Source organism: Oncorhynchus kisutch, linkage group LG22 (genome assembly GCF_002021735.2).
Source record: "Oncorhynchus kisutch isolate 150728-3 linkage group LG22, Okis_V2, whole genome shotgun sequence".
NCBI classification, from domain to species: Eukaryota; Metazoa; Chordata; class Actinopteri; order Salmoniformes; family Salmonidae; genus Oncorhynchus; species Oncorhynchus kisutch.
In genome coordinates, this window is record NC_034195.2 from 18,663,575 (window position 1) to 18,691,554 (window position 27,980).

The 27,980-nt window shown below is 43.5% G+C and overlaps 1 protein-coding gene across 1 annotated transcript in view; it reads left to right on the forward strand.

Annotated features, from left to right (window-relative positions):
• Positions 1-27,462, forward strand: part of plxnb2b (plexin b2b) — a gene marked incomplete in the record, with an annotated part of 190,917 nt that extends 163,455 nt beyond the window's left edge. The window contains 19 exon segments of the mRNA XM_031801151.1: positions 842-950; positions 1,927-2,136; positions 5,286-5,471; positions 5,745-5,878; positions 6,303-6,403; positions 8,438-8,667; positions 9,022-9,203; positions 10,140-10,206; positions 10,398-10,544; positions 20,447-20,603; positions 20,798-20,898; positions 21,126-21,210; positions 21,368-21,516; positions 21,996-22,156; positions 23,146-23,293; positions 23,491-23,555; positions 23,701-23,776; positions 24,191-24,265; positions 24,446-27,462. Coding sequence (XP_031657011.1) covers positions 842-950; positions 1,927-2,136; positions 5,286-5,471; positions 5,745-5,878; positions 6,303-6,403; positions 8,438-8,667; positions 9,022-9,203; positions 10,140-10,206; positions 10,398-10,544; positions 20,447-20,603; positions 20,798-20,898; positions 21,126-21,210; positions 21,368-21,516; positions 21,996-22,156; positions 23,146-23,293; positions 23,491-23,555; positions 23,701-23,776; positions 24,191-24,265; positions 24,446-24,550 — 2,488 coding nt within the window.
• Positions 27,463-27,980: the final 518 nt, after the last annotated feature.

Consider the following 27,980-nt stretch of genomic DNA (forward strand, 5'->3'; position numbering starts at 1 on the left):
CGGAGAGCGTGATCACACAGTCGCCCGGAACAGCTGGTGCTCTCATGCATGCTTCAGTGTTGCTTGCCTCGAAGCAAGCATAAAAGGCATTTAGCTCGTCTGGTAGGCTCGCGTCACTGGGCAGCTCGCGGCTGGGTTTCCCTTTATTATATTTTTCAAGCCCTGCAACATCCGACAAGAGTCTGAGCCGGTGTAGTAGGATTCAGTCTTAGTCCTGTATTAACGCTTTGCCTGTTTGCCACAGCAGGATTTATTATATGTGTCCGTTTTAGTGTCCCGCTCCTTGAAAGAGGTAGCTATAGCCTTTAGCTCGGTGCGGATGTTGCCTATAATCCATGGCTTCTGGTTGCAATGGTACGGTCACTTTGGAGACGACATCGTCGATGCACTTATTGATGAGTGCTGATGAAGAGAGAGTTGATTAAGCCGGTGACTGAGGTGGTGGATTCCTCAATGCCATTGGATGAATCCCGGAACATATTCCAGTCTGTGCTAGCAAAACAGTCCTGTAGTATAGCATCTGCGTCATCTGACCACTTCCGTATTGACCGAGTCACTGGTACTTCCTGTTTTAGTTTTTGCTTGTAAGCAGGAATCAGGAGGATAGAATTATGGTCAGATTTGCCAAATGGAGGTCGAGGGAGAGCTTTGTACTCGTCTCTGTGTCTGGGGTAAAGGTGGTCTCGAGTTTTTCTCCTCTGGTTACACAGGAATGCTGGTAGAAATGAGATAAAATGGATTTAATGTGATATCTCTTCTGTTGGATGAAATGTGAATGTGATACCCTCCGTGGGTTGAAACCATTCATTTCGCCCCTTTGTTTCCGGTGATGTTGTTTCAGTGGTGGAAGGACCATCGTGGTGACAGGATCCGGGTTTGACCTCATCCAGAACGCCATTATGAGGGTCCAGGCCTCGGCAGACGAGTGGTCCGGCATGACTCCTACTGAGGTATGGATTCATCTCTCTCTTTCTCTCTCGTTCTCTTTCTCTGCCTCTCTGTTTCCCTATCTCTCCACCGCTGGCAGTGTATCAGGTTATATGTCAATCAAACCTCAGTCACTCCAGCTCAGCCCTAAATCTAAATCCTAAACCACCCCTCTGTCGCAACCACATATGGACGGTTAAATACTCCCCATAAACTAACTTTCAGTGATCAGGAAGAAAGATGCCATAGGCCTGCATTACTGCCTCATTATAGACCATAATTCCTTAAACCTGGAAGATTGCATCAAAAAAAGCTCTGATTCCTCCAGAAATAATCAAGCGAGTTTGACTTAATGTCACACAGTCCACCCAGAGCTACTGTAGGGGCTTTGCAGACGCAGACTCCTGCCCCCTGATGCCTTGGGCGGGATAAGCAGCAATTTTATGCATTTCATTTAGAGGCTATATTGAATAGAGGAATTAAGGTTCCAGCTGATGATGTGGTTAAGCAGCTTTGATCTGTTCTGCTCCTCTCTCTCTCTCCCTGGGTGGCAGGGACTTGAGGCTGGGGTCTTAGGGGAAGCCCCACAAACTGGTGGCTGGTAAAGTTGACTTATTAAAGACCTCGTGTGGTTGAAATCACAATCTTTCCATGGTAGTATTCGGTATATTCTGGCCGCTCTGAACTGGATACAACTACCCTTCATGTTGCTGGACCCCAGGAAGAGTAGCTGCTGCTTTGACAGATCCTGAATCAATACAAATTCAAGCTCAACATTTAATGTAGGCCCATAGTGGTTCTAAAATGTATGTGTCTTGGAATGAGCATAGTGTGATGGTTAAAGACTATAGCCATTATGTTGTTTTTCACCTCTGTATATGTACAGGAACAGTATGGAATCCAGGGCGGTCTCACCCTAAACAAAATAAGCACATGGCATCTTTTTAATTCTGTGGGTCTCACCTCTCCTCCTCTCCTGCTCCTCTCATCGTCCCCCAGTACCTCCAGGAGGCTCTGAATAAGAACGACACGGTTCTCCGGTTCCTGTCCCCTGCCGTCAACAGGTCCTCTGAGACCCAGGTGTTCAGGACCTTCATCCAGCTGGACAACTGGGTGAGGGAGCTCAAGCCCTTCGACTACCACCCCAACCCTGCCTTCAACCCCCTCACCAAGAAGATCATCACTGAGACCTCCATCATCATCGTCACTGTGAGTATGTTGCACTCGAAATGAGGAAATGAAAAGACTGTGTTTTGATTTGGGCCAGGAGTTTTTTTCCTGGCCCATGTGAGCTGACCTGGTATACAGTGCATTCAGAAAGTATTCAGACCCCTTTACTTTTTCAACATTTTGTAACGTTACAGCCTTGTTTTAAAATGGATTAAATTAATTATTTGCCTCATCAATCTACACGCAATACCTCATAATGACAAAGTAAAAACAGGTACCTTATTTACATACGTATTCAGACCCTTTGCTATAAGACTCGAAATTGAGCTCAGGTGTATCCTGTTTCCATTGATCATCCTTGAGATGTTTCTACAAGTTGATTTAGAGTTCATCTGTGGTAAATTCAATTGATTGGACATGATTTGGAAAGGCACACACCTGTCTATATAAGGTCCCACAGTTGACAGTGCATGTCAGAGCAAAAACCAAGCCATGAAGTAGAAAGAATTGTCCGTAGAGCTCTGAGACAGGATTGTGTCAAGGCACAGATCTGGGGAAGGGTACCAAAAAATGTCTGCAGCATTCCATCATACTTAAATGGAAAAGTTTGTAACCACCAAGATCTTTCCTAGATCTGGCCATCCGGTCAAACTAAGCAGTCGGGGGAGAATGGCCTTGGTCATGGAGGTGACCAAGAACCCAATGGATACTCTGAAAGAGCTCCAGAGTTCCTCTGTGGAGATGGGAGAACTTTCCAGAAGGACAACCATCTCTGCAGTACTCCACCAATCAGGCCTTTATGGTAGAGTGGCCAGACGGAAGCCACTCCTCATTTAAAGGCACATGACAGCCCGCTTGGAGTTTGACAAAAGGCACCTAAAGGACACTCAGACCATGAGAAATAAGATTATCTGGTCTGATGAAACCAAGATTGAACTCTTTGGCCTGAATGCCAAGCGTCACCTCTGGAGGAACCACGGCACCATCCCTACGGTGAAGCGTGGTGGTGGCAGCATCATGCTATGGGGATGTTTTTCCATGGCAGGGAACTGGGAGACTAGTCAGGTACAGAGCGATCCTTGATGAAAACCTGCTCCAGAGTGCTCAGGACCTCAGACTAGGGTGAAGGTTCACCTTCCAACGGGACAACGACCCTAAGCGCACAGCCAGGACAACGCTGGAGTGGCTTCGGGACACTGAATGTCCTTAAATGGCCCAGCCAGAGCCCGGACTTGAACCCAATCTAGTATCTCTGGAGAGACCAGAAAATAACTGTGCAGCGACACTCCCCATCCAACCTGACAAATCTTGAGAGGATCTGCAGAGAAGAATGGGAGAAACTTCCCAAATACAGGTGTGCCAAGCTTATAGCGTCATAACCAAGAAGACTCAAGGCTGTAATCACTGCCAATGGTGCTTCAACAAAGTACTGAGTAAAGGGTCTGAATACTTATGTAAATGTGATATGGGGTATATGGTGTAGATTGATGAGGAAAAATACCCAATTGAATCCTTTTTAGAGTAAGGCTGTGTCGTGACATTGTATTAGTTAATGACGACTGTTGTTCATCGAATGATTAAAGTTTCTAATTGCGTGATTAACTGAACCAAGCAATTATTAACTCATTAACCTGGGGCACCATGGGAAAACTAGTTTTTATTGAGTTTCTATTTCCCAAATTAACTCAAAGAATATCAGAATATCGATTTTACAACAGCCGCTAATTAACCAGTTGCCTCTACCAATCTCGTTCTGAACGTCGTATAGCCCGTGAATCTGCACGGACTCGGGTCTCACCAATGAGTTCGTACCACAAAAATCTTAGTTGAATATTTATTTACTATAAAGCTAAAATTATGATAAAAGATACACATAGACAAAACACATTATAGGCTATTGATTAGAACTTAGTATAACGGGCCAACACACTATGGCACGTGTTACCCACAATGGGGATTTCAAAAGAGAGAGAAAAAAGAAAGTACACAAGAGAAATATACATTTGGGTAAATTTGTCAGCTATGCTTATTCTAACCCTAGCCTTGCCACAAACTGCCGCACTTATGCGTCAGAATATAATGATGTCATTACGTGGAGATGATCTCCGAGGATTCTCTGCATGGACCGTTCAGCTGTTCGATGACGCACTACTCCGGCGCACCTCCCTGATCATCCTCCCGATGTCAGTGTCCTTTTGGACTTAGGAGTCTGTTCCCTCACCCTTTGCTCTGGAAGGGGTCTTCTGAGGACAGACAGCTCTGTAGCTCAGAACTCACAGCATAGGAATGGAACCCTTTAGATCCCACGATTCGATGGGAGATGGAGGCTAGGTGGTTTGACTAGAATTCACCCGCTTAGACACAGCTACTCATCCGTAGCTTGGGTAGAAAAGGTTTTTTTGTCTTCAAACTTGCGTTGTGTTCTGGGTTCGTTGACTTTTTAGACCTTGCTGCAGCTTGGATCACGTAGTCTCCTCTGTGAAATCTTTACTTAAAGGTTTTATACCCTTGGGTCAGAAGTGGGCGTAACCGCCTTTAGGGCAATTCTCTGGGCATACCACGTTAATGAGGCAAGGTCTAGATTTTATTCAAATCCAATTTTAGACAACTAACTAACATTTCATATTCCCCAAAACATTCTCTTTGATTTGGATATTTTCCATACAACGTACAATGTATAAACATCAAACATATACTAGGAAAACTCTTCACATTACATTGTTTTCATAATAACGTCATCTATTAACCTTTAATAACAAAACAAAAATGACATACATTTTCATATTCCATCTATCGTCATGACCACCCTTGTGGCTGACGGCAACCATTGTTCCAAAGTTATTTCATGTTTAATGTTCTGAGGCTGGTTCTCCATAGTAACAGGACAAAGGAATTTGTCTGTGGCCTGAGATTTACCAGGGGCGAGATGGGTCATAAAACCCCCCACATCTTCAGACCCCTAGATCTCTCCTCATCTGTTGGGGTTGAGAGATAATCTGTAGGGTTGTGGTCTCCTGTAACCTGACCTGGTCATGACAGCTGTCACGTTACAAAACGCACTGGAAGGTACAACTAGGGTACAACTACATGTTTTCCAGTTCAGGTTACATGTTCTGGGAAAAAGTCCTGTTTGCAGTTATTAATCTTGATCTATACAATCATTCCATTCTCTACGGTTTCCATGGTAGGGGCGAGGCTTCTCCAAGGCCATGACAGCCAAGGAGGCCCAGGCGTTTGTGGGGGACATCCCCTACTTTGTCAACACCCTACAAGATGACAAGCTGTTCCTGGACCCCCCATCCAGCCAGCCCCGGGCCCTCTCCAAACGTCACCGCAGACGCAGAGACACCAGCTCCGACCCATTGGACCTGCTTGTGAGAATACACACACACACACACACACACACACACACACACACACACACACACACACACTGGACGATACAGGTACATTGATCTGTCTTAGCTATCTTTTCATTTATCTGCAGTTTCCTGAAGATGGGTAATTAAATTCTGCCTGCCAAAATAGATTCAGAGTCATTTGGTGTCAGGGAAACGTAATGTTAAAAGTTCCCAATATTGTATTGAAGACATTCTCCTATCTACAGTGTTGACGATAACTCTCCTGCTGTGACCTGTGTGTTTCAGATTAAGTTTGGGAATGGAGAGTGGGTGGTGGGCTCTGTGCACTACGAGAGGAAGAACGAGGTATCTCTCTTAATCATCCCTGCAGTCATCGTCCCCATGCTACTCATCATCCTCATTTCTGTCTACTGCTACAGGTAAGCTACGCAACCAGCATACCGGACAGTACACCATACCGCCTTTCTCCATGCATGTGTGGCCGACAACTTCAGTTGGTGTCACGGAGCCAAGCCAGCTGAATGATGCACACTTGACAGAAATGTACAATGTTACGTGTGTGTGTGTGTGTGTGCGTGTGCGCGTGCATGCGTAACCAGGTAGGCCAGTTGAGAACAAGTTCTCATTTACTACTGCGATCTGGCCACGATAAAGCAAAGCAGTGCGACACAAACAACAACAGAGTTACACATGGAATAAACAAACATACAGTCAATAATACAATAGAAAAGGTATATACAGTGTGTGCAAATGAGGTAGGATAATTCTTACCTCCCGTAAGGCAATAAATAGGCCATAGTGGCGAAATAATTACAATATAGCAATATGTGTGTGTGCGCGTAGGAGGAAGAGCCAGCAGGCTGAGAGAGAGTATGAGAAGGTGAAACACCAGCTGGAGAATCTGGAGGAGAGTGTACGAGACCGCTGCAAGAAAGAGTTCACAGGTACTACATTATAACCACAGCTGTTAAGCAGAACTGCCTAAGGCCACCAAGGGTCTTCATTACACAATATTTTACATAATTATACATTCCTTCTACTTCATATGAAGTTCTTCATCGACACATTCATCTGCTTGGCACTTTTTCTTTATCCAAATCTGTCCCAGGAGTTGGTTCAGCACTTCGGTTGCTTTCTCGGAGTCTGACGGCTTCTGGAGGTGTTCCTTTAGGTCATGGTGCTTTCCCCTTTTTCAGTTTTTGGATGGCTTTCTTTATTTCATGTTTACTGGGAAGTTTTGCTTGATATTCATGGCACAAAAGTAACTCACACACTATTACACTATTGAAGGTGTTTAAAGCGTCAATCCTTAATTGAAACATTGGCAAAGTGTTCTCCCCGCCACAGTTTCAGTAAACAGCTGAGGGATGGGGCTGGAGAAATGCAACCACTCTCAAATCCATAGACTAGGCTGTTGATACAAGGTCTGACCATGCATCATATCAACATTTAGTTTTAACCATGTTCTTAGGCTATACAGTGGTTGTTTACATTTACTTTGTTTACAAACATTGGAGTAAAACAAGATTTTATTTTGGGTTCTGATCCATGACTTATCTATACAGCGCATTCGGAGAGTATTCAGGCCCCTTCCCTTTTTCCACATTTTGTTACGTTACAAACTGATTCTAAAATGGATTAAATTATTGTTTCCCTCATCAATCTACATGCAATACCCCATAATGACTAAGCGAAAACAGTAGTTTTTTTTGCTATTTTCTTCCAGACCCTTTGCTATGAGACTCTAAATTTTGCTCAGGTGCATCCTGTTTCCGTTGATCATCCTTGAGATGTTTCTACAAGTTGATTGGAGTCTACCTGTGGTAAAGTCAATTGATTGGACATGATTTGGAAAGGCACCAACCGGTCTATATAAGGTCCCACAGTTGACAGTGCATGTCAGAGCAAAAACCAAGACATAGGTGTGATTTCGGGACGAGTCTCTGAATGTCATTGAGTGGCCCAGCCTTAGCCCGGACTTGGACCCAATCAAACATCTCTGGAGAGACCTGAAAATAACTGTGCAGCGACACTCCCCATCCAACCTGACAGAGCTTGAGAGGATCTGCAGAGAAGAATGGGAGAAACTCTCCAAATGCAGGTGTGCCAAGCTTGTAGGGTAATACCCAAGAAGACTTGAGGACTGTAATCGCTGCCATAAGTGCTTCAACAAAGTACTGAGTAAAGGGTCTGAATACTTATGTAAATGTGATATTTTTTATTTTTTACATTTGCAACTATTTCTAAAAACCTGTTTTTGCTTTGTCATTATGGGGTATTGTGTGTAGATTTATGAGGGGAGGGGGACAATTGAATCAATTTTAGAATAAGGCTGTAACGTAACAAAATGTGGAAAAAGTCAAGGGTTCTGAATACTTTACAAATGCACTGTACACTAGATGACTGATAGGGGTGCTGTTTTGAAGCCACCGTGCCTCCATCTTGTCACTCCCCAACCATTGTTACAAGTATTTCTAAAGCTATAGTAATACATTTCATTAAGGTCTACATTCATTTTTGTCACGTTTATTATATTAGACACCTTAATGCATACTTTTAAATTATATTCTGTGAGCTAAACATAAAAAAACATTTTCATTAAAGTATAATGTTTTGAGATTACTCATGTTACTGTTCCCACTACAACAGAAAATGTGTAGGAATAACATTGTTTAAATCACACATGTGTATGTGCAATTCCACATGTGAAAGTGAGATTTTAATAGTTTGAGTTTTCTAACATGTGAAACTGCATTTCACATATGAGGTGAAGACATGTTATTCTCCTCACATGTGAAAAGCTGGTGTTAACATGTGAACTCTAAATGTAATACGTGGGGAAATATGTTTTTGCTTGTGAAATTTAAGCTCAACATTTTTCTTGTAAGGGAGTAAATGTTTACTGTATGTTGCTCAAAAGTCTAAGGATGAGGACATGTGCAAAGTACTTAGATGTTTCTTTGTCTCTCCCCTGTCAGACCTGATGATAGAGATGGAGGACCATACCAACGACCTGAGCGAGGGGCGAATCCCCTTCCTGGACTATAAGACCTACACGGACCGCGTCTTCTTCCTGCCCTCCAAGGACGGGGCCAATGATGTGATGATCACGGGCAAGCTGGACATCCCTGAGGCACGGAAGGCCATTGTGGCCCAGGCCCTCAACCAGTTCTCCAACCTGCTCAACTCCAAGACCTTCCTCATTAACGTAAGGCACATTGAGCCTAGCCAAATAATATATCTGGTTGTATTTCAGTAGTCTAAAGAGGCTTTCTCTTCTTGTTTCCCTGATCTTAATCTGCGCTGATCTAAAAAAAACGATGAAAGGTGAAAGCTGCGTTGGATGCCTGTTGGATATATTGGTGGCCTGTATATGTGTTATGTCTGCACCAGTCCAATCTGTTCATATTAGAGCAGATGAAGGAAAGGAGACCTGGAGAGATGGCTATTTCGGATGATTGCGATCTCCCTTCCATTGTTTAAGTTGGAAGATTTACCAACAGTTTATGTCAACTGGATTGTCGTTAACTGGGTCTTCTGTCAATCTTCATTGTGTGTGTAGTTCATCAAGACTCTGGAGGGCCGTCCAGACTTCAATGCCCGGGCCAAGGTGTACTTTGCCTCCTTGCTGACGGTGGCTCTGCACGGGAAGCTGGAGTACTACACTGACATCATGAGGACCTTGCTGCTGGAGCTCATGGGGAACTATGTCGACAGCAAGAACCCCAAACTCATGCTGCGCAGGTCAGGGGTATTACTCTCTAGCTTTAGGTTCTGTTTGCTTTATTTTGGTAGTTTTAGTTTTGAAAGCTGTAGCTTTAGTTTCGCTAGATTTAGTTTTGGTAGCTTTAGCTCTGGTAGCTTTAGCTTTGGTGGCTTTAGTTTCGCTAGATTTAGTTTTGGTAGCTTTAGCTCTGGTAGCTTTAGCTTTGGTGGCTTTAGTTTCGCTAGATTTAGTTTTGGTAGCTTTAGCTCTGGTAGCTTTAGCTTTGGTGGCTTTAGTTTTGCTCGATTTAGTTTTGGTAGCTTTAGCTCTGGTAGCTTTAGCTTTGGTGGCTTTAGTTTTGCTCGATTTAGTTTTGGTAGCTTTAGCTTTGGTGGCTTTAGTTTTGGTAGCTTAATTTTTGGTAGTTTTAGCTCTGGTAGCTTTAGCTTTGGTGGCTTTAGTTTCGGTAGATTTAGTTCTACTAGCGTATGTTCTGGTTTCCTATGGCAGCCAACATCACATCTAACAGCCAGTGGCTTTAGCCTACAACACCAGCGTTGGAGACAGTGGCCATCTCCAGTTCACAGCAGAAAGGAGATCCTGAACAGAGTCTGGTTGTCTAGTGGAACAGAACCTGGGGTTGTGTCATGTCAACTGTCAACTGTGCTCAGCAGTGTTTGAGTGGCTGTGCTGCAGTACAGTGTGTAATTATCTCCAATGGAGGAGCTAATTATGCTGATTGGTCCATTGTTCTAACATCCTCCACATACACATAACTGTTCATTGGATGTGCTAATGCCTGACAATAGGTCCTGTGAATGGAGAGGGGTTACAGCAGTTCATTCTAAAGGTTGCTTTTTTTATTGGTATTGTGAGATGTGTCAGTCACTCTTTTGTTTTGTCCTGTAGGTCGGAGACTCTAATAGAAATGTTGAGATGTGTCACTCAGCCCTGTGTTTTGTCATGTCCTGCAGGTCGGAGACCGTTGTGGAGAGGATGCTGTGTAATTGGATGTCCATCTGTCTTTACCAGTTCCTCAAGGTGATGACATGACACTCTTTCATTCAATATATTGCTGATATGTCATTAGTATGTGTGTGTGCGTTAAGGAGCCTCCTGAGTTAACGAAAAACATTATTTTTGTGGACATTTCATATTATGTGAACAGTGTCAGAGATGCAATAATGTAGCGAGTGTTCTGACTGCAATCTGACCCCCTGTGTTGTCAACAGGACTCTGCAGGGGAGCCCTTGTACAAACTGTTCCGAGCCATCAAGCACCAGATCGAGAAAGGTCCAGTAGATGCCAGAGTGAAGAAGGCCAAGTACACCCTGAACGACACGGGCCTGCTGGGAGACGACGTGGAGTACTGCGTTCTGGTGAGTGACGCGACACCGTTACCACGGTTACCACCACCCCGCCCTGACAAAAGCTACTACTGCTATTGTGTTCTTCCGAGTCTGTTCTGACTTTCTTTTCACTGACTGCCCTGATCGCAATTATGTGTCGCATCCCTGAACCCTTTTATCTTTTTTATACTGCGTCTACACGGTACCAATTCAAGGCCCTTTATGTCACATTATACTGTGCCTACCTACACTGTACCAATTCAAGACCCTTTATGTCACGTTATACTGTGCCTACCTACACTGTACCAATTCAAGACCCTTTATGTCACATTATACTGTGCCTACCTACACTGTACCAATTCAAGACCCTTTATGTCACATTATACTGTGCCTACCTACACTGTACCAATTCAAGACCCTTTATGCCACGTTATACTGTGCCTACCTACACGGTACCAATTCAAGACCCTTTATGTCATGTTATACTGTGCCTACCTACACTGTACCAATTCAAGACCCTTTATGTCACGTTATACTGTGCCTACCTACACTGTACCAATTCAAGACCCTTTATGTCACGTTATACTGTGCCTACCTTACCTACACTGTACCAAGTCAAGGCCCTTTATGTCACATTATACTGTGCCTACCGTACCTACACTGTACCAATTCAAGACCCTTTATGTCACGTTATACTGTGCCTACCTACACTGTACCAATTCAAGACCCTTTATGTCACGTTATACTGTGCCTACCTACACTGTACCAATTCAAGGCCCTTTATGTCACATTATACTGTGCCTACCTACACTGTACCAATTCAAGACCCTTTATGCCACGTTATACTGTGCCTACCTACACGGTACCAATTCAAGACCCTTTATGTCACGTTATACTGTGCCTACCTACACTGTACCAATTCAAGACCCTTTATGTCACGTTATACTGTGCCTACCTACACTGTACCAATTCAAGACCCTTTATGTCACGTTATACTGTGCCTACCTACACTGTACCAAGTCAAGGCCCTTTATGTCACATTATACTGTGCCTACCTTACCTACACTGTACCAATTCAAGACCCTTTATGTCACGTTATACTGTGCCTACCTACACTGTACCAAGTCAAGGCCCTTTATGTCACGTTATACTCTGCCTACCTACACTGTACCAATTCAAGACCCTTTATGTCATGTTATACTGTGCCTACCTACACTGTACCAATTCAAGGCCCTTTATGTCACGTTATACTCTGCCTACCTACACTGTACCAATTCAAGACCCTTTATGTCACGTTATACTGTGCCTACCTACACTGTACCAATTCAAGACCCTTTATGTCACGTTATACTGTGCCTACCTACACTGTACCAATTCAAGACCCTTTATGTCACATTATACTGTGCCTACCTACACTGTACCAATTCAAGACCCTTTATGTCACGTTATACTGTGCCTACCGTACCTACACTGTACCAATTCAAGGCCCTTTATGTCACGTTATACTGTGCCTACCTTACCTACACTGTACCAATTCAAGACCCTTTATGTCACGTTATACTGTGCCTACCTACACTGTACCAATTCAAGCCCCTTTATGTCACATTATACTGTGCCTACCGTACCTACACTGTACCAATTCAAGACCCTTTATGTCACATTATACTGTGCCTACCTACACTGTACCAATTCAAGACCCTTTATGTCACGTTATACTGTGCCTACCTACACTGTACCAATTCAAGACCCTTTATGTCATGTTATACTGTGCCTACCTACACTGTACCAATTCAAGACCCTTTATGTCACGTTATACTGTGCCTACCGTACCTACACTGTACCAATTCAAGGCCCTTTATGTCACGTTATACTGTGCCTACCTTACCTACACTGTACCAATTCAAGACCCTTTATGTCACGTTATACTGTGCCAACCTACACTGTACCAAGTCAAGGCCCTTTATGTCACATTATACTGTGCCTACCTTACCTACACTGTACCAATTCAAGACCCTTTATGTCACGTTATACTGTGCCTACCTACACTGTACCAAGTCAAGGCCCTTTATGTCACGTTATACTCTGCCTACCTACACTGTACCAATTCAAGACCCTTTATGTCATGTTATACTGTGCCTACCTACACTGTACCAATTCAAAACCCTTTATGTCACGTTATACTGTGCCTACCTACACTGTACCAATTCAAGGCCCTTTATGTCACGTTATACTCTGCCTACCTACACTGTACCAATTCAAGACCCTTTATGTCATGTTATACTGTGCCTACCTACACTGTACCAATTCAAGACCCTTTATGTCACGTTATACTGTGCCTACCTACACTGTACCAATTCAAGACCCTTTATGTCACGTTATACTGTGCCTACCTACACTGTACCAAGTCAAGGCCCTTTATGTCACGTTATACTCTGCCTACCTACACTGTACCAATTCAAGACCCTTTATGTCATGTTATACTGTGCCTACCTACACTGTACCAATTCAAAACCCTTTATGTCACGTTATACTGTGCCTACCTACACTGTACCAATTCAAGGCCCTTTATGTCACGTTATACTCTGCCTACCTACACTGTACCAATTCAAGACCCTTTATGTCATGTTATACTGTGCCTACCTACACTGTACCAATTCAAGACCCTTTATGTCACGTTATACTGTGCCTACCTTACCTACACTGTACCAAGTCAAGGCCCTTTATGTCACATTATACTGTGCCTACCGTACCTACACTGTACCAATTCAAGACCCTTTATGTCACGTTATACTGTGCCTACCTACACTGTACCAATTCAAGACCCTTTATGTCACGTTATACTGTGCCTACCTACACGGTACCAATTCAAGACCCTTTATGTCACGTTATACTGTGCCTACCTACACTGTACCAATTCAAGACCCTTTATGTCACGTTATACTGTGCCTACCTACACTGTACCAATTCAAGACCCTTTATGTCACGTTATACTGTGCCTACCTACACTGTACCAATTCAAGACCCTTTATGTCATGTTATACTGTGCCTACCTACACTGTACCAATTCAAGACCCTTTATGTCACGTTATACTGTGCCTACCTACACTGTACCAATTCAAGGCCCTTTATGTCACGTTATACTCTGCCTACCTACACTGTACCAATTCAAGACCCTTTATGTCATGTTATACTGTGCCTACCTACCCTGTACCAATTCAAGACCCTTTATGTCACATTATACTGTGCCTACCGTACCTACACTGTACCAATTCAAGACCCTTTATGTCACGTTATACTGTGCCTACCTACACTGTACCAATTCAAGACCCTTTATGTCACATTATACTGTGCCTACCTCCACTGTACCAATTCAAGACCCTTTATGTCACGTTATACTGTGCCTACCGTACCTACACTGTACCAATTCAAGACCCTTTATGTCACGTTATACTGTGCCTACCTTACCTACACTGTACCAATTCAAGACCCTTTATGTCACGTTATACTGTGCCTACCGTACCTACACTGTACCAATTCAAGACCCTTTATGTCACGTTATACTGTGCCTACCTTACCTACACTGTACCAATTCAAGACCCTTTATGTCACGTTATACTGTGCCTACCTACACTGTACCAATTCAAGACCCTTTATGTCACGTTATACTGTGCCTACCTTACCTACACTGTACCAAGTCAAGGCCCTTTATGTCACATTATACTGTGCCTACCTACACTGTACCAATTCAAGACCCTTTATGTCACGTTATACTGTGCCTACCTACACTGTACCAATTCAAGACCCTTTATGTCACGTTATACTGTGCCTACCTACACTGTACCAATTCAAGACCCTTTATGTCACGTTATACTGTGCCTACCTACACTGTACCAATTCAAGGCCCTTTATGTCACGTTATACTCTGCCTACCTACACTGTACCAATTCAAGACCCTTTATGTCATGTTATACTGTGCCTACCTACACTGTACCAATTCAAGACCCTTTATGTCACGTTATACTGTGCCTACCTACACTGTACCAATTCAAGACCCTTTATGTCACGTTATACTGTGCCTACCGTACCTACACTGTACCAATTCAAGGCCCTTTATGTCACGTTATACTGTGCCTACCTTACCTACACTGTACCAATTCAAGACCCTTTATGTCACGTTATACTGTGCCTACCTACACTGTACCAATTCAAGGCCCTTTATGTCACGTTATACTCTGCCTACCTACACTGTACCAATTCAAGACCCTTTATGTCACATTATACTGTGCCTACCGTACCTACACTGTACCAATTCAAGACCCTTTATGTCACATTATACTGTGCCTACCTACACTGTACCAAGTCAAGGCCCTTTATGTCACGTTATACTCTGCCTACCTACACTGTACCAATTCAAGGCCCTTTATGTCACGTTATACTGTGCCTACCTTACCTACACTGTACCAATTCAAGACCCTTTATGTCACGTTATACTGTGCCTACCTACACTGTACCAATTCAAGACCCTTTATGTCACATTATACTGTGCCTACCGTACCTACACTGTACCAATTCAAGACCCTTTATGTCACGTTATACTGTGCCTACCTACACTGTACCAATTCAAGACCCTTTATGTCACATTATACTGTGCCTACCTACACTGTACCAATTCAAGACCCTTTATGTCACGTTATACTGTGCCTACCGTACCTACACTGTACCAATTCAAGACCCTTTATGTCACGTTATACTGTGCCTACCTTACCTACACTGTACCAATTCAAGACCCTTTATGTCACGTTATACTGTGCCTACCGTACCTACACTGTACCAATTCAAGACCCTTTATGTCACGTTATACTGTGCCTACCTTACCTACACTGTACCAATTCAAGACCCTTTATGTCACGTTATACTGTGCCTACCTACACTGTACCAATTCAAGACCCTTTATGTCACGTTATACTGTGCCTACCTTACCTACACTGTACCAAGTCAAGGCCCTTTATGTCACATTATACTGTGCCTACCTACACTGTACCAATTCAAGACCCTTTATGTCACGTTATACTGTGCCTACCTACACTGTACCAATTCAAGACCCTTTATGTCACGTTATACTGTGCCTACCTACACTGTACCAATTCAAGACCCTTTATGTCACGTTATACTGTGCCTACCTACACTGTACCAATTCAAGGCCCTTTATGTCACGTTATACTCTGCCTACCTACACTGTACCAATTCAAGACCCTTTATGTCATGTTATACTGTGCCTACCTACACTGTACCAATTCAAGACCCTTTATGTCACGTTATACTGTGCCTACCTACACTGTACCAATTCAAGACCCTTTATGTCACGTTATACTGTGCCTACCTACACTGTACCAATTCAAGACCCTTTATGTCACGTTATACTGTGCCTACCGTACCTACACTGTACCAATTCAAGGCCCTTTATGTCACGTTATACTGTGCCTACCTTACCTACACTGTACCAATTCAAGACCCTTTATGTCACGTTATACTGTGCCTACCTACACTGTACCAATTCAAGACCCTTTATGTCACATTATACTGTGCCTACCGTACCTACACGGTACCAATTCAAGACCCTTTATGTCACGTTATACTGTGCCTACCTACACTGTACCAATTCAAGACCCTTTATGTCACATTATACTGTGCCTACCGTACCTACACTGTACCAATTCAAGACCCTTTATGTCACATTATACTGTGCCTACCTACACTGTACCAATTCAAGACCCTTTATGTCACGTTATACTGTGCCTACCTACACTGTACCAATTCAAGACCCTTTATGTCACGTTATACTGTGCCTACCTTACCTACACTGTACCAATTCAAGACCCTTTATGTCACGTTATACTGTGCCTACCGTACCTACACTGTACCAATTCAAGACCCTTTATGTCACGTTATACTGTGCCTACCTACACTGTACCAAGTCAAGGCCCTTTATGTCACGTTATACTCTGCCTACCTACACTGTACCAATTCAAGACCCTTTATGTCATGTTATACTGTGCCTACCTACACTGTACCAATTCAAGACCCTTTATGTCACGTTATACTGTGCCTACCTACACTGTACCAATTCAAGGCCCTTTATGTCACGTTATACTCTGCCTACCTACACTGTACCAATTCAAGACCCTTTATGTCATGTTATACTGTGCCTACCTACACTGTACCAATTCAAGGCCCTTTATGTCACGTTATACTGTGCTTACCGTACCTACACTGTACCAATTCAAGACCCTTTATGTCACGTTATACTGTGCCTACCTACACTGTACCAATTCAAGACCCTTTATGTCACATTATACTGTGCCTACCTACACTGTACCAATTCAAGACCCTTTATGTCACGTTATACTGTGCCTACCGTACCTACACTGTACCAATTCAAGACCCTTTATGTCACGTTATACTGTGCCTACCTTACCTACACTGTACCAATTCAAGACCCTTTATGTCACGTTATACTGTGCCTACCTTACCTACACTGTACCAATTCAAGACCCTTTATGTCACGTTATACTGTGCCTACCTTACCTACACTGTACCAAGTCAAGGCCCTTTATGTCACATTATACTGTGCCTACCTACACTGTACCAATTCAAGACCCTTTATGTCACGTTATACTGTGCCTACCTACACTGTACCAATTTAAGACCCTTTATGTCACGTTATACTGTGCCTACCTACACTGTACCAATTCAAGGCCCTTTATGTCACGTTATACTCTGCCTACCTACACTGTACCAATTCAAGACCCTTTATGTCATGTTATACTGTGCCTACCTACACTGTACCAATTCAAGACCCTTTATGTCACGTTATACTGTGCCTACCTACACTGTACCAATTCAAGACCCTTTATGTCACGTTATACTGTGCCTACCTACACTGTACCAATTCAAGACCCTTTATGTCACGTTATACTGTGCCTACCGTACCTACACTGTACCAATTCAAGGCCCTTTATGTCACGTTATACTGTGCCTACCTTACCTACACTGTACCAATTCAAGACCCTTTATGTCACGTTATACTGTGCCTACCTACACTGTACCAATTCAAGACCCTTTATGTCACATTATACTGTGCCTACCGTACCTACACTGTACCAATTCAAGACCCTTTATGTCACGTTATACTGTGCCTACCTACACTGTACCAATTCAAGACCCTTTATGTCACATTATACTGTGCCTACCGTACCTACACTGTACCAATTCAAGACCCTTTATGTCACATTATACTGTGCCTACCTACACTGTACCAATTCAAGACCCTTTATGTCACGTTATACTGTGCCTACCTACACTGTACCAATTCAAGACCCTTTATGTCACGTTATACTGTGCCTACCTTACCTACACTGTACCAATTCAAGACCCTTTATGTCACGTTATACTGTGCCTACCTACACTGTACCAAGTCAAGGCCCTTTATGTCACGTTATACTCTGCCTACCTACACTGTACCAATTCAAGACCCTTTATGTCATGTTATACTGTGCCTACCTACACTGTACCAATTCAAGACCCTTTATGTCACGTTATACTGTGCCTACCTACACTGTACCAATTCAAGACCCTTTATGTCACGTTATACTGTGCCTACCTTACCTACACTGTACCAAGTCAAGGCCCTTTATGTTACATTATACTGTGCCTACCGTACCTACACTGTACCAATTCAAGACCCTTTATGTCACGTTATACTGTGCCTACCTACACTGTACCAATTCAAGACCCTTTATGTCACGTTATACTGTGCCTACCTACACTGTACCAATTCAAGACCCTTTATGTCACGTTATACTCTGCCTACCTACACTGTACCAATTCAAGACCCTTTATGTCACGTTATACTGTGCCTACCTACACTGTACCAATTCAAGACCCTTTATGTCACGTTATACTGTGCCTACCTACACTGTACCAATTCAAGACCCTTTATGTCACGTTATACTGTGCCTACCTACACTGTACCAATTCAAGGCCCTTTATGTCACGTTATACTCTGCCTACCTACACTGTACCAATTCAAGACCCTTTATGTCATGTTATACTGTGCCTACCTACACTGTACCAATTCAAGACCCTTTATGTCACGTTATACTGTGCCTACCTACACTGTACCAATTCAAGGCCCTTTATGTCACGTTATACTGTGCCTACCTTACCTACACTGTACCAATTCAAGACCCTTTATGTCACGTTATACTGTGCCTACCTACACTGTACCAATTCAAGACCCTTTATGTCACATTATACTGTGCCTACCGTACCTACACTGTACCAATTCAAGACCCTTTATGTCACGTTATACTGTGCCTACCTACACTGTACCAATTCAAGACCCTTTATGTCACATTATACTGTGCCTACCGTACCTACACTGTACCAATTCAAGACCCTTTATGTCACATTATACTGTGCCTACCTACACTGTACCAAGTCAAGACCCTTTATGTCACGTTATACTCTGCCTACCTACACTGTACCAATTCAAGACCCTTTATGTCATGTTATACTCTGCCTACCTACACTGTACCAATTCAAGACCCTTTATGTCATGTTATACTCTGCCTACCTACACGGTACCAAGTCAAGACCCTTTATGTCACGTTATACTCTGCCTACCTACACTGTACCAATTCAAGACCCTTTATGTCATGTTATACTCTGCCTACCTACACTGTACCAAGTCAAGACCCTTTATGTCACGTTATACTGTGCAAGTTCTGACTCACTGTATATAGGCTACCTACACCGTAGCAATTCAAGTTCTGACTCACTGTATATAGGCTACCCACACCGTAGCAATTCAAGTTCTGACTCACTGTATATAGGCTACCTACACCGTAGCAATTCAAGTTCTGACTCACTGTATATAGGCTACCTACACCGTAGCAATTCAAGTTCTGACTCACTGTATATAGGCTACCCACACCGTAGCAATTCAAGTTCTGACTCACTGTATATAGGCTTCCCACACCGTAGCAATTCAAGTTCTGACTCACTGTATATAGGCTACCCACACCGTAGCAATTCAAGTTCTGACTCACTGTATATAGGCTATCTACACCGTAGCAATTCAAGTTCTGACTCACTGTATATAGGCTACCCACACCGTAGCAATTCAAGTTCTGACTCACTGTATATAGGCTACCCACACCTTACCAATTCAAGTTCTGACTCACTGTATATAGGCTACCTACACCGTAGCAATTCAAGTTCTGACTCACTGTATATAGACTACCCACACCGTACCAATTCAAGTTCTGACTCACTGTATATAGGCTACCTACACCATAGCAATTCAAGTTCTGACTCACTGTATATAGGCTACCTACACCGTAGCAATTCATGTTCTGACTCACTGTATATAGGCTACCTTAGTCAGAAGTACCTGTGTTTAACTAATGTGTTTTGCTAATAGCAGATAATTAGATCCCAGCTGTCTACCTAAGTAGAGAAATCCTGTGATAGTTCCTTTTTCAAGGACAATTATCAAATTATACACAATCACTGATCCTGTTGCGGTAGCTAGCATCCCGTGACTCATTGAGTTGAAGAAGAATGACACAAAGTAATTACATAGTCTTTCTACGACAGACTTTTTTTTCAAGTACAAAGAATCTGTTGTATAATCTGTAGTCTCCCTGTCGAGTCGTCAGTTTGTTTGGATTCCGTCTGAGCTGCGAGCTGGGTCACCTGGCCAGAATGACGGGAGTGAGTCCCTTGCTGGCAGCTGCTCGTTAGGCAGACCAGAACGAGGTGACAGCACCTGTGAGCTGTCAAAGACTACCACCTGCCTACAGTAGTTGCCACGGTAACGTTGTCACTGTAGGCTCACCTCATGCATTTGGCTCTGTTACTCGTCTCAGACTCTGCAGGTGCTGGTGCACGGGGAGGGGCCAGACGTGACGCCCGTCAAGGTGTTGAACTGCGACACGGTGTCCCAGGTGAAGGAGAAGATCATCGAGGCGGTGTACAGGAACCTGCCCTACTCTCAGAGACCCAAGGTGGACAGCGTCACTTTGGGTGAGAAGAGAACGCACACACCCACACTCAGTATTCCCGACCCATGTGTTGTGAAGATACTGCATTTGAACACATTAACACCAGCAAGTCTGTAACGATGAGCACCATCTAGTAAGTGGAGTGGTGGTGGATGTCAATAGATTTGAGTCATGACTGGCAGGTGTTCTAAGCTGCTATTCTTGCCCCTGCCACAGAGTGGCGCCCTGGCTCCACGGGGCAGATCCTGTCAGACCTGGACCTGACGTCCCAGAAGGAGGGCAGATGGAGGCGCATCAACACGCTGGCCCACTACAACGTGAGTCATCTAGAGACTGATCCGTTAGGGGTCAGAGAGAAGTCTTAATTCAGCTCTTTACTGGATACATGATGAAATAATGCCACAGGCGATATGCCCAATACATGTGACAGTGGCACTGTCTAATCAATGGCATGGAGTATGAAGTAGGTTCTGAAACCCAATGGCAATCAGCTGACCTGAGTGACGATGTTGAGTTATAGCTGAACACGGTGTGTGTTTTTCAGGTGCGAGACAACGCTACTCTAGTCCTGTCCCGGGTCCTTCACACTCAACAGAACTACGACCAGAACCAGGATAACCAAGAGGAGAGTAAGTGATCACTAGGAGATGCCAATAAGACATTATAAGGGGTCATGCATGCTGATGACAAGTCTCTCAATGCATTATAACCACATGATAATGCAATATGTCAGCTGGCATTAAGTAGTGTGTTACTGGAAAGTCAAATGATTTTTCTCTCTACTAGGAAACTCTTTGTTGGACGACGACAAGGTGTTCCATCTGGTTCGGCCTGATGAGCTGGATGAGATGAAGTCCAAGAGGGGCAGCATGAAGGACAAGTCCATGACCAAAGGCATCACTGAGATCTATCTCACACGACTGCTCTCTGTCAAGGTATAACTACACTACCAGGCTTAACTACAGTGTGCCGTACGTACAAAAGTCATAAGAAGGTTATATGAGGACTAGTCCATGAACAAAGCCACCAAGGAAATCTGTCTCACACCACTGGTCTTTGTCACGGTGGGCCTGCCATGTTTCAGTAGTTACATTTCATTCGAGAAAGGGATCTTTGAGATTCATTCTCTAAGAAAAGCTCTTTGAGGATGCTATGTGATAATAAGTGATGGTCAGTCTTCGAACAAAACCTGGTTTGAAGGTGTGCGTCAGTGACGCCGCCTTGCTTCATAGACGCTGTGTAAATGACTGCGTCGCAGGTATCGGGCTGCACTAAGGTACTTGGCAGCTCCCTACCTCTCTGGCCTGCCTCGCACTGTGTCTGTTGGCCTGCCTCGCGCTGTGTCTGTTTGCCTGCCTCGCACTGTGTCTCTTGGCCTGCCTCACGCTGTGTCTGTTGGTCTGCCTCCTTCCAGGGAACACTGCAGCAGTTTGTGGATGACTTCTTCCGCAGCGTGTTGTGTTCCGGGGCGGTGGTGCCGCCCGCCATCAAGTACTTCTTTGACTTCCTGGACGAGCAGGCGCTCAAACATGACAACGTGGATGAGGAGACCATCCACATCTGGAAGACCAACAGGTACACACACACACACACACATACACACTTCCAGAGATGACTCTAAGAAACACACGGACTAAGTAATCAGTATGTGGAATGCAAATATAAAAGTACTTCTATCTCTTCTGCATTCTCAGTCTGAGTGCTCCTGTGGCATTTTAAGTACATAAATTACTGTCAAGTTGGTTAAAGCTCAAGTATTCAATACAGTGTGTTGCATATAGATGTCAGTGATTGACTTGGCGATTGTGAGGATGGGAGATGAGTGATTTAATTATGCTACACCATATTCAGTTGGCGGGTGCTTGTTTTGTTTATCAAAACAACCGGGGCCTCTTGGATTAAATATGAATGTGTGTATCAGCCATAATGACAAACAAACATGGTAATTACGTCCCCAGCTAATTTAATTGTACCATTATATCACATCTCTTTTTTTTTTGCCTTTGTTTTCTCAATGTCCCGGGAGGTGTTGCCAGCCAATATGAATTCCTATGCTAGTCTGTCTCAGTCGGTGCAGCCTTTAAAGTGATCAGGGAGAAGTACTCCTGGTCTATTGTAGCCTCGTTTGATATTCGGGACCAACTTCATATTGGAGGATTTGTATTGATCTGTGTTTGGAATGCTCATTAGCACACTTATTTACTCAAGCATTCTTTAAGTGTAGTTTACTTATGTTTTGAAGATGCAGGGTATTTGAAAGAGAAAGGGTTGCAGTTGGTTTGGCATGCCTGATGCATATGCGCTTTAAGTTGGACAAAAATAACAAACTTTCATCACTGGCTTGTACTATAATTTGGTTCCGCTGAACGGTGAAGATGTGTTTATACACTACGAGGTCCAGACTACCGCTGGTTTTCTGTTCTACCTGATAATTAATTGCACCCACCTGGTGTCCCAGGTGTAAATCAATCCCTGATAGAGTAAGAATGAAAAAAAAGATGTCCTTTTTTTAGGGCTGTTGTTGGTCGATACTTGGTAGTTATTCTTGACCCCCTCCCCACCAGTTTGCCTCTGAGGTTCTGGGTGAACATCCTGAAGAACCCTCACTTCATCTTCGACGTCCACGTGACGGAGGTGGTGGACGCGTCACTATCCGTCATTGCTCAAACCTTCATGGATGCCTGCACCAAGAGTGAGCACAAACTCAGCAGGGTGAGTCCAAGGGGGAGGGGGAGGAGAGAGATGAGTAGGAGGAGGGGAATAGGAGGAGAAAGAGGGAGGAGGGAGATAAGTAGGAGGAGAAAGAGGGAGGTGATGAGGTCAACATCTCTTAAAAGTTGTTTACCTCTGGTGAGGTAAAAGATAAGAGAACAATATTATAATTATCATATTTTTTTTATCTCCCCTAGGACTCTCCAAGTAACAAACTACTCTATGCAAAGGAGATCTCCACCTACAAGAAGATGGTTGATGAGTACGTATCGTCAGCAGTTCCCAATGACCTGAACAATTTGTTTAGATTCTTGCTACCAGTGCAGTTATATTCTGGGCTTGCATTGACGCTCGTCAGTATGTAATGTATAGAGATTATGATCGTATCTCTGTCTGTCTGTGTATAGTTACTACAAGGGCATCAGACAGATGGTATCAGTCAGCGACCAGGACATGAACACTCATCTGGCAGAGGTGTCTCGGGTAAGAAACACCTTTCTCTCTGCCTTCTATCTATGGATGCGTCCCAAATGGAACCCTATTCCCTGTATAGTGCATTATGTTTGACCAGGGCCCACTGAGATATAGGATGCGTCCCAAATGGAACCCTATTCCCTATATAGGGGACTACTTTTGACTTGAGCCCGATAGGCCCGGTCAAAAGGCTGCTGGTCAAAAGTTGTGCACTATGTAGGGAATAGGCTTCCATTTGGGACACAGCCCATATCTCTGTGCTATTACTCTTAGTGGTGCACTATTCTAGACGTTAGTGAAGGTAACATTTTATAAAGTCGGTCATAGACGTGGTTCGTTCTGCTCTCTATAAGAATGTGTGACTCAAGCCATGATTTGTCTGTTGTTAAGATGCATCTCTGAATCCTATGTTGCGTTTCCCAGACTCACACAGACAAACTCAACATACAAGTGGCTCTGTATCAGCTCTACCAGTACGCGAGCAAATACTACGACGGGGTAAGAGGCCATTCACTTTACATTCCAGAGAGAATGCTGTGTTTTTTTCTACATGTTTTTGAATTTCTAGAGCGATTCCAAAAACTCTCTGTCTCTGTCTCCACCCTCTGTCTGTCTTTCTCTGCCCGCCCCCCCTCTATCTCTCCCCCTCTTCCACCCTCCCTCCCTGTTTCCCTCCAGATCATCCAGTCCCTAGATGAGGACCCAGCAGCCCAGAGTAAACAGCTCACCCTGCGGCTGCAGCAGATAGCAGCCGCCCTGGAGAACAAAGTGACAGATCTCTAACCTACTGGAGGGGGCCAGGGAGATGGAGGGAGGGAGATGGTACCGTGCCTCCAGTGTCCACAGGGGCTTATTTCTCCTGGCAAAGGAGAGAGAAACTGAGAAGATGGCCTCACAGGGCCTTGATGTTGATGATGACACCTTCAACCCAGCAGGCCCAGAATGTGGGACAGTTCAGAGTCTGCGGAGTGGCGCAGTATGGGACCAATGAAGCAAGGAGAGAGATAGATGAGGATGGGTTACACATGCCGTCATAGGTACGCCTTAACTTAAGTCCACTTGCGAAACTGAAATAGGTGGTCCTCATTGCTCACTCTGGCTGTTCCCACAATGCAACAGGGGGCCAGCCGCCGGAAATAAGCCCCTGTGTCGATCACTCATGGCACAAAGAGATAATCAGATGTTCAATTTATTCCTGTCTAGAAAAGTTGTAAGAATTGTATTATATATATTTTTTATTGTGAGGTCTTAATGCGGAAAGCTTTACGAGGAGATATTATCTTTTTAAATGGACCGCCTTGTGGTGTGGATTGTGTTTCTATAGCCAGTGTGTGAATGTGGGTTTGTGTGCGTGTGTGCGTGCACGGGATGCCTACTGTCAGGCCACAGGGTGGATGCCCTATCTGTCATTTTAATCTCCACATGTCACCGACAGACAGGAACCTGTTCTCCCACTGAGCTCCTCTACACAGACCAAAGGGTCATGCCTGGGACAGGCTAACTGACTGGGACAGGATATTAGAAATGACAGGCCGTCAATAGTGATTTTTTTTCAAAATGATCGTTTTTATTTGTGTTTAGAAAATGTGTTCACATGCTTCAGAGCTCGATCGAATGTTGTGGCTGCCAATACACCCGTAGGTCCTTACATTCAGAGATCAATAGCGCATCTGTTTCCCCTTGTAGGAGTACATACTAACACATTCCACTGAAACTTAAGCACTGTATGTAATAAAGGGTAAAAAAAAAATCTACTTTTGACAACCTTAGTTAGTTTTACCCTGCAGCCCCCCCCCCCCCCCCCCCCTGATTCTGTGCAAGCAAAATAACAGATAATTGAATATATTTTGAATAATTCCTCTATGTAGCCAGTCAAACATACATATTTAATAACAGCCGTGCAATAACATCTAAACTGTCAGACACAAGCAATGGGGATCATTCATATCCCACTCATGTGTGTTACTTGTACTATTTGTTGTTAACCATTTCATCTTCAGTAAACGATGCAGCAATACTTTATTTAGGACACGAGTACAAATATGCAGAGGTGGGAAATATAAATAATATGACAGGAGATATCGTACAGTAACCAACTTACTAAGTAATGTGACCATGATGGTACATGCTGTTAATCGTGTTTTGTGTTTCCTTATGCCGTTGTATGCCAAATGACCACTGTCATAATATCCCATAATGAGTTACGTTGTAAGCTTCAAACGGTACTAAAATAGAATGGTAGTCTTTTCAATGAGTAATGATTTCTACAACATGCATTGGTATGATGTGTCACAAGTCAGGTTAATTCATGGTCATAATAATTCATTGCAATACAAAATTGATATGGCATTCAAGTAGGCCATAGTTGAGCTGGTGCCTGATTATAATTTGGAGAATTTTTGCCAAGTCAAATCAGTTACATTTTCAATTTTCATCTTTCACGCGACCACAGATTTGTAATTTTCAAGCTCCCTGAATTTGACCATCAGTCAGTGCGTGGTCTAGTGTCAGAATAGATGTTTTAAGTTCCAGACCCCAGAATGTTAGTGATATTCCTGCCTTTGGTAGAGTGAGGTTTGCACAGAGCCTGTGCCTGCCTGTCTCCACAGCAGCTAGCCTGGCACCCTGGCCAAGCCGCACTTGGCACTGCCCACTCAGCACAGAACGGAGTGGCACACTGCATAATGGCATCAGTGGGGGATGTTTCTGCTCTTAATTGCATCCAGTCTGCATCCTCCTCTGACGCTGTTGTTTACCACAGCAGATTCCACTCCTGACCGAGTGATGCAAAAGCTTTTTTCAAGCCTTTCTTTAACCAAAACGTGCCTTATATGATGATAATAATATCATTTGTATTGTTTTATTGGTGATATAACTAAGCAGTTATAGTAATAGAAGACACAGCAATGTATTTGCGATTGTGATATGTATGTGCTATCAACTGCTACAGTTCTGCTGCAGGCATTGCGTGCCAATAGGCTGAAAACATTTCAGTATACTTTCTATGGTTGCAGATTTGATGTGTGCATTTATTTTGGGTGTCAGTGGTGTGTGTGTGTGTGTGTGTGTGTGTGTTTTAGTAGGATCATGATGGCTATGGCAACAGCCCAAATAAGTGTAAAGCAGTAGCCAACCCCAAATGGTTTCCCCCTAAAATGTCTGGCATTCCTAAATTAGTCTTAAGACAAAGTTACAAATGTAGAATATTGAGTACAAATGGTTCCAATGTTGTTTTTGCCCCGTGATTCTAAGCTGTTCCTCTGTGTGTATGAAAAACGACTATCTATACTCGACAATTACCTTTCTTACTGCTGTGCAGTAATTATTTTAATTTCTTGTTTCCTATAACATATACCTTTGTAAAAAGACAACATGTTGAAATACCGTATTCTAACTGTATAATCCTATGCATTAAGTCCCGGGGGGAGAAAAAAACAAATTTGTTGTGCTGTTGTCGAGATCTTTCCTTTCCTTGTGAACGTGCCGTGACTTAAGAAAAATGGGACAGGAAATTAGTGCAGGACCTTAATGAAACCCAACATTTTTCTCATCCAAGGCAGCTCAGAAGACGTCGATTATGTTACCTGATCTGTTTGTAACGGATCACTCACTTCTCAAGAGGCTTGTGTGGATGGGGCAATTACATACAGGTTGCATCATCTACTCCTCCATGAATAAACTGAGACATCCATGTCCTTGGCTTCTTGTCCTTCTTTACCGCTCTAATGCCCTTTGTGTGTTTAGATGGAGATGTTCCACAACCTTTTGATCACATTTTATACTCTACTTGCATCCACAGTTCCACACCCAAAACACGGGCCTAATGATGCAATCGGGTCAATTTGAGGGAGGGATAATTTTGTTTAAAAAAGATATCCCCCTTGTAATCCAGATTTTTGACCATGTTAACTTTTAACAACTTGCCCCCTGGATACAATCACCCCAAGCGATCTACCACGAGCAGCCTTCTAGGTACTAAAGCCTCAGGCCGAGTTTAGGATTGAAACACTCAGGGCTGAGTACCTCATGTGTTTATAATGTAAACAGACATATTATCATAAGGCCTCCAGTGAAGGCCTTACATAAAAACTGCTTTGAAAACATGAATTCAAGCACTTACTGTACAGCTAAGAATTCATTTGGATGGGGGGGGTGAGAGAAAACATTTGGCTGGTCTAGTTGCCTAACAAATGTCGAAGCAGGGATGGGGATA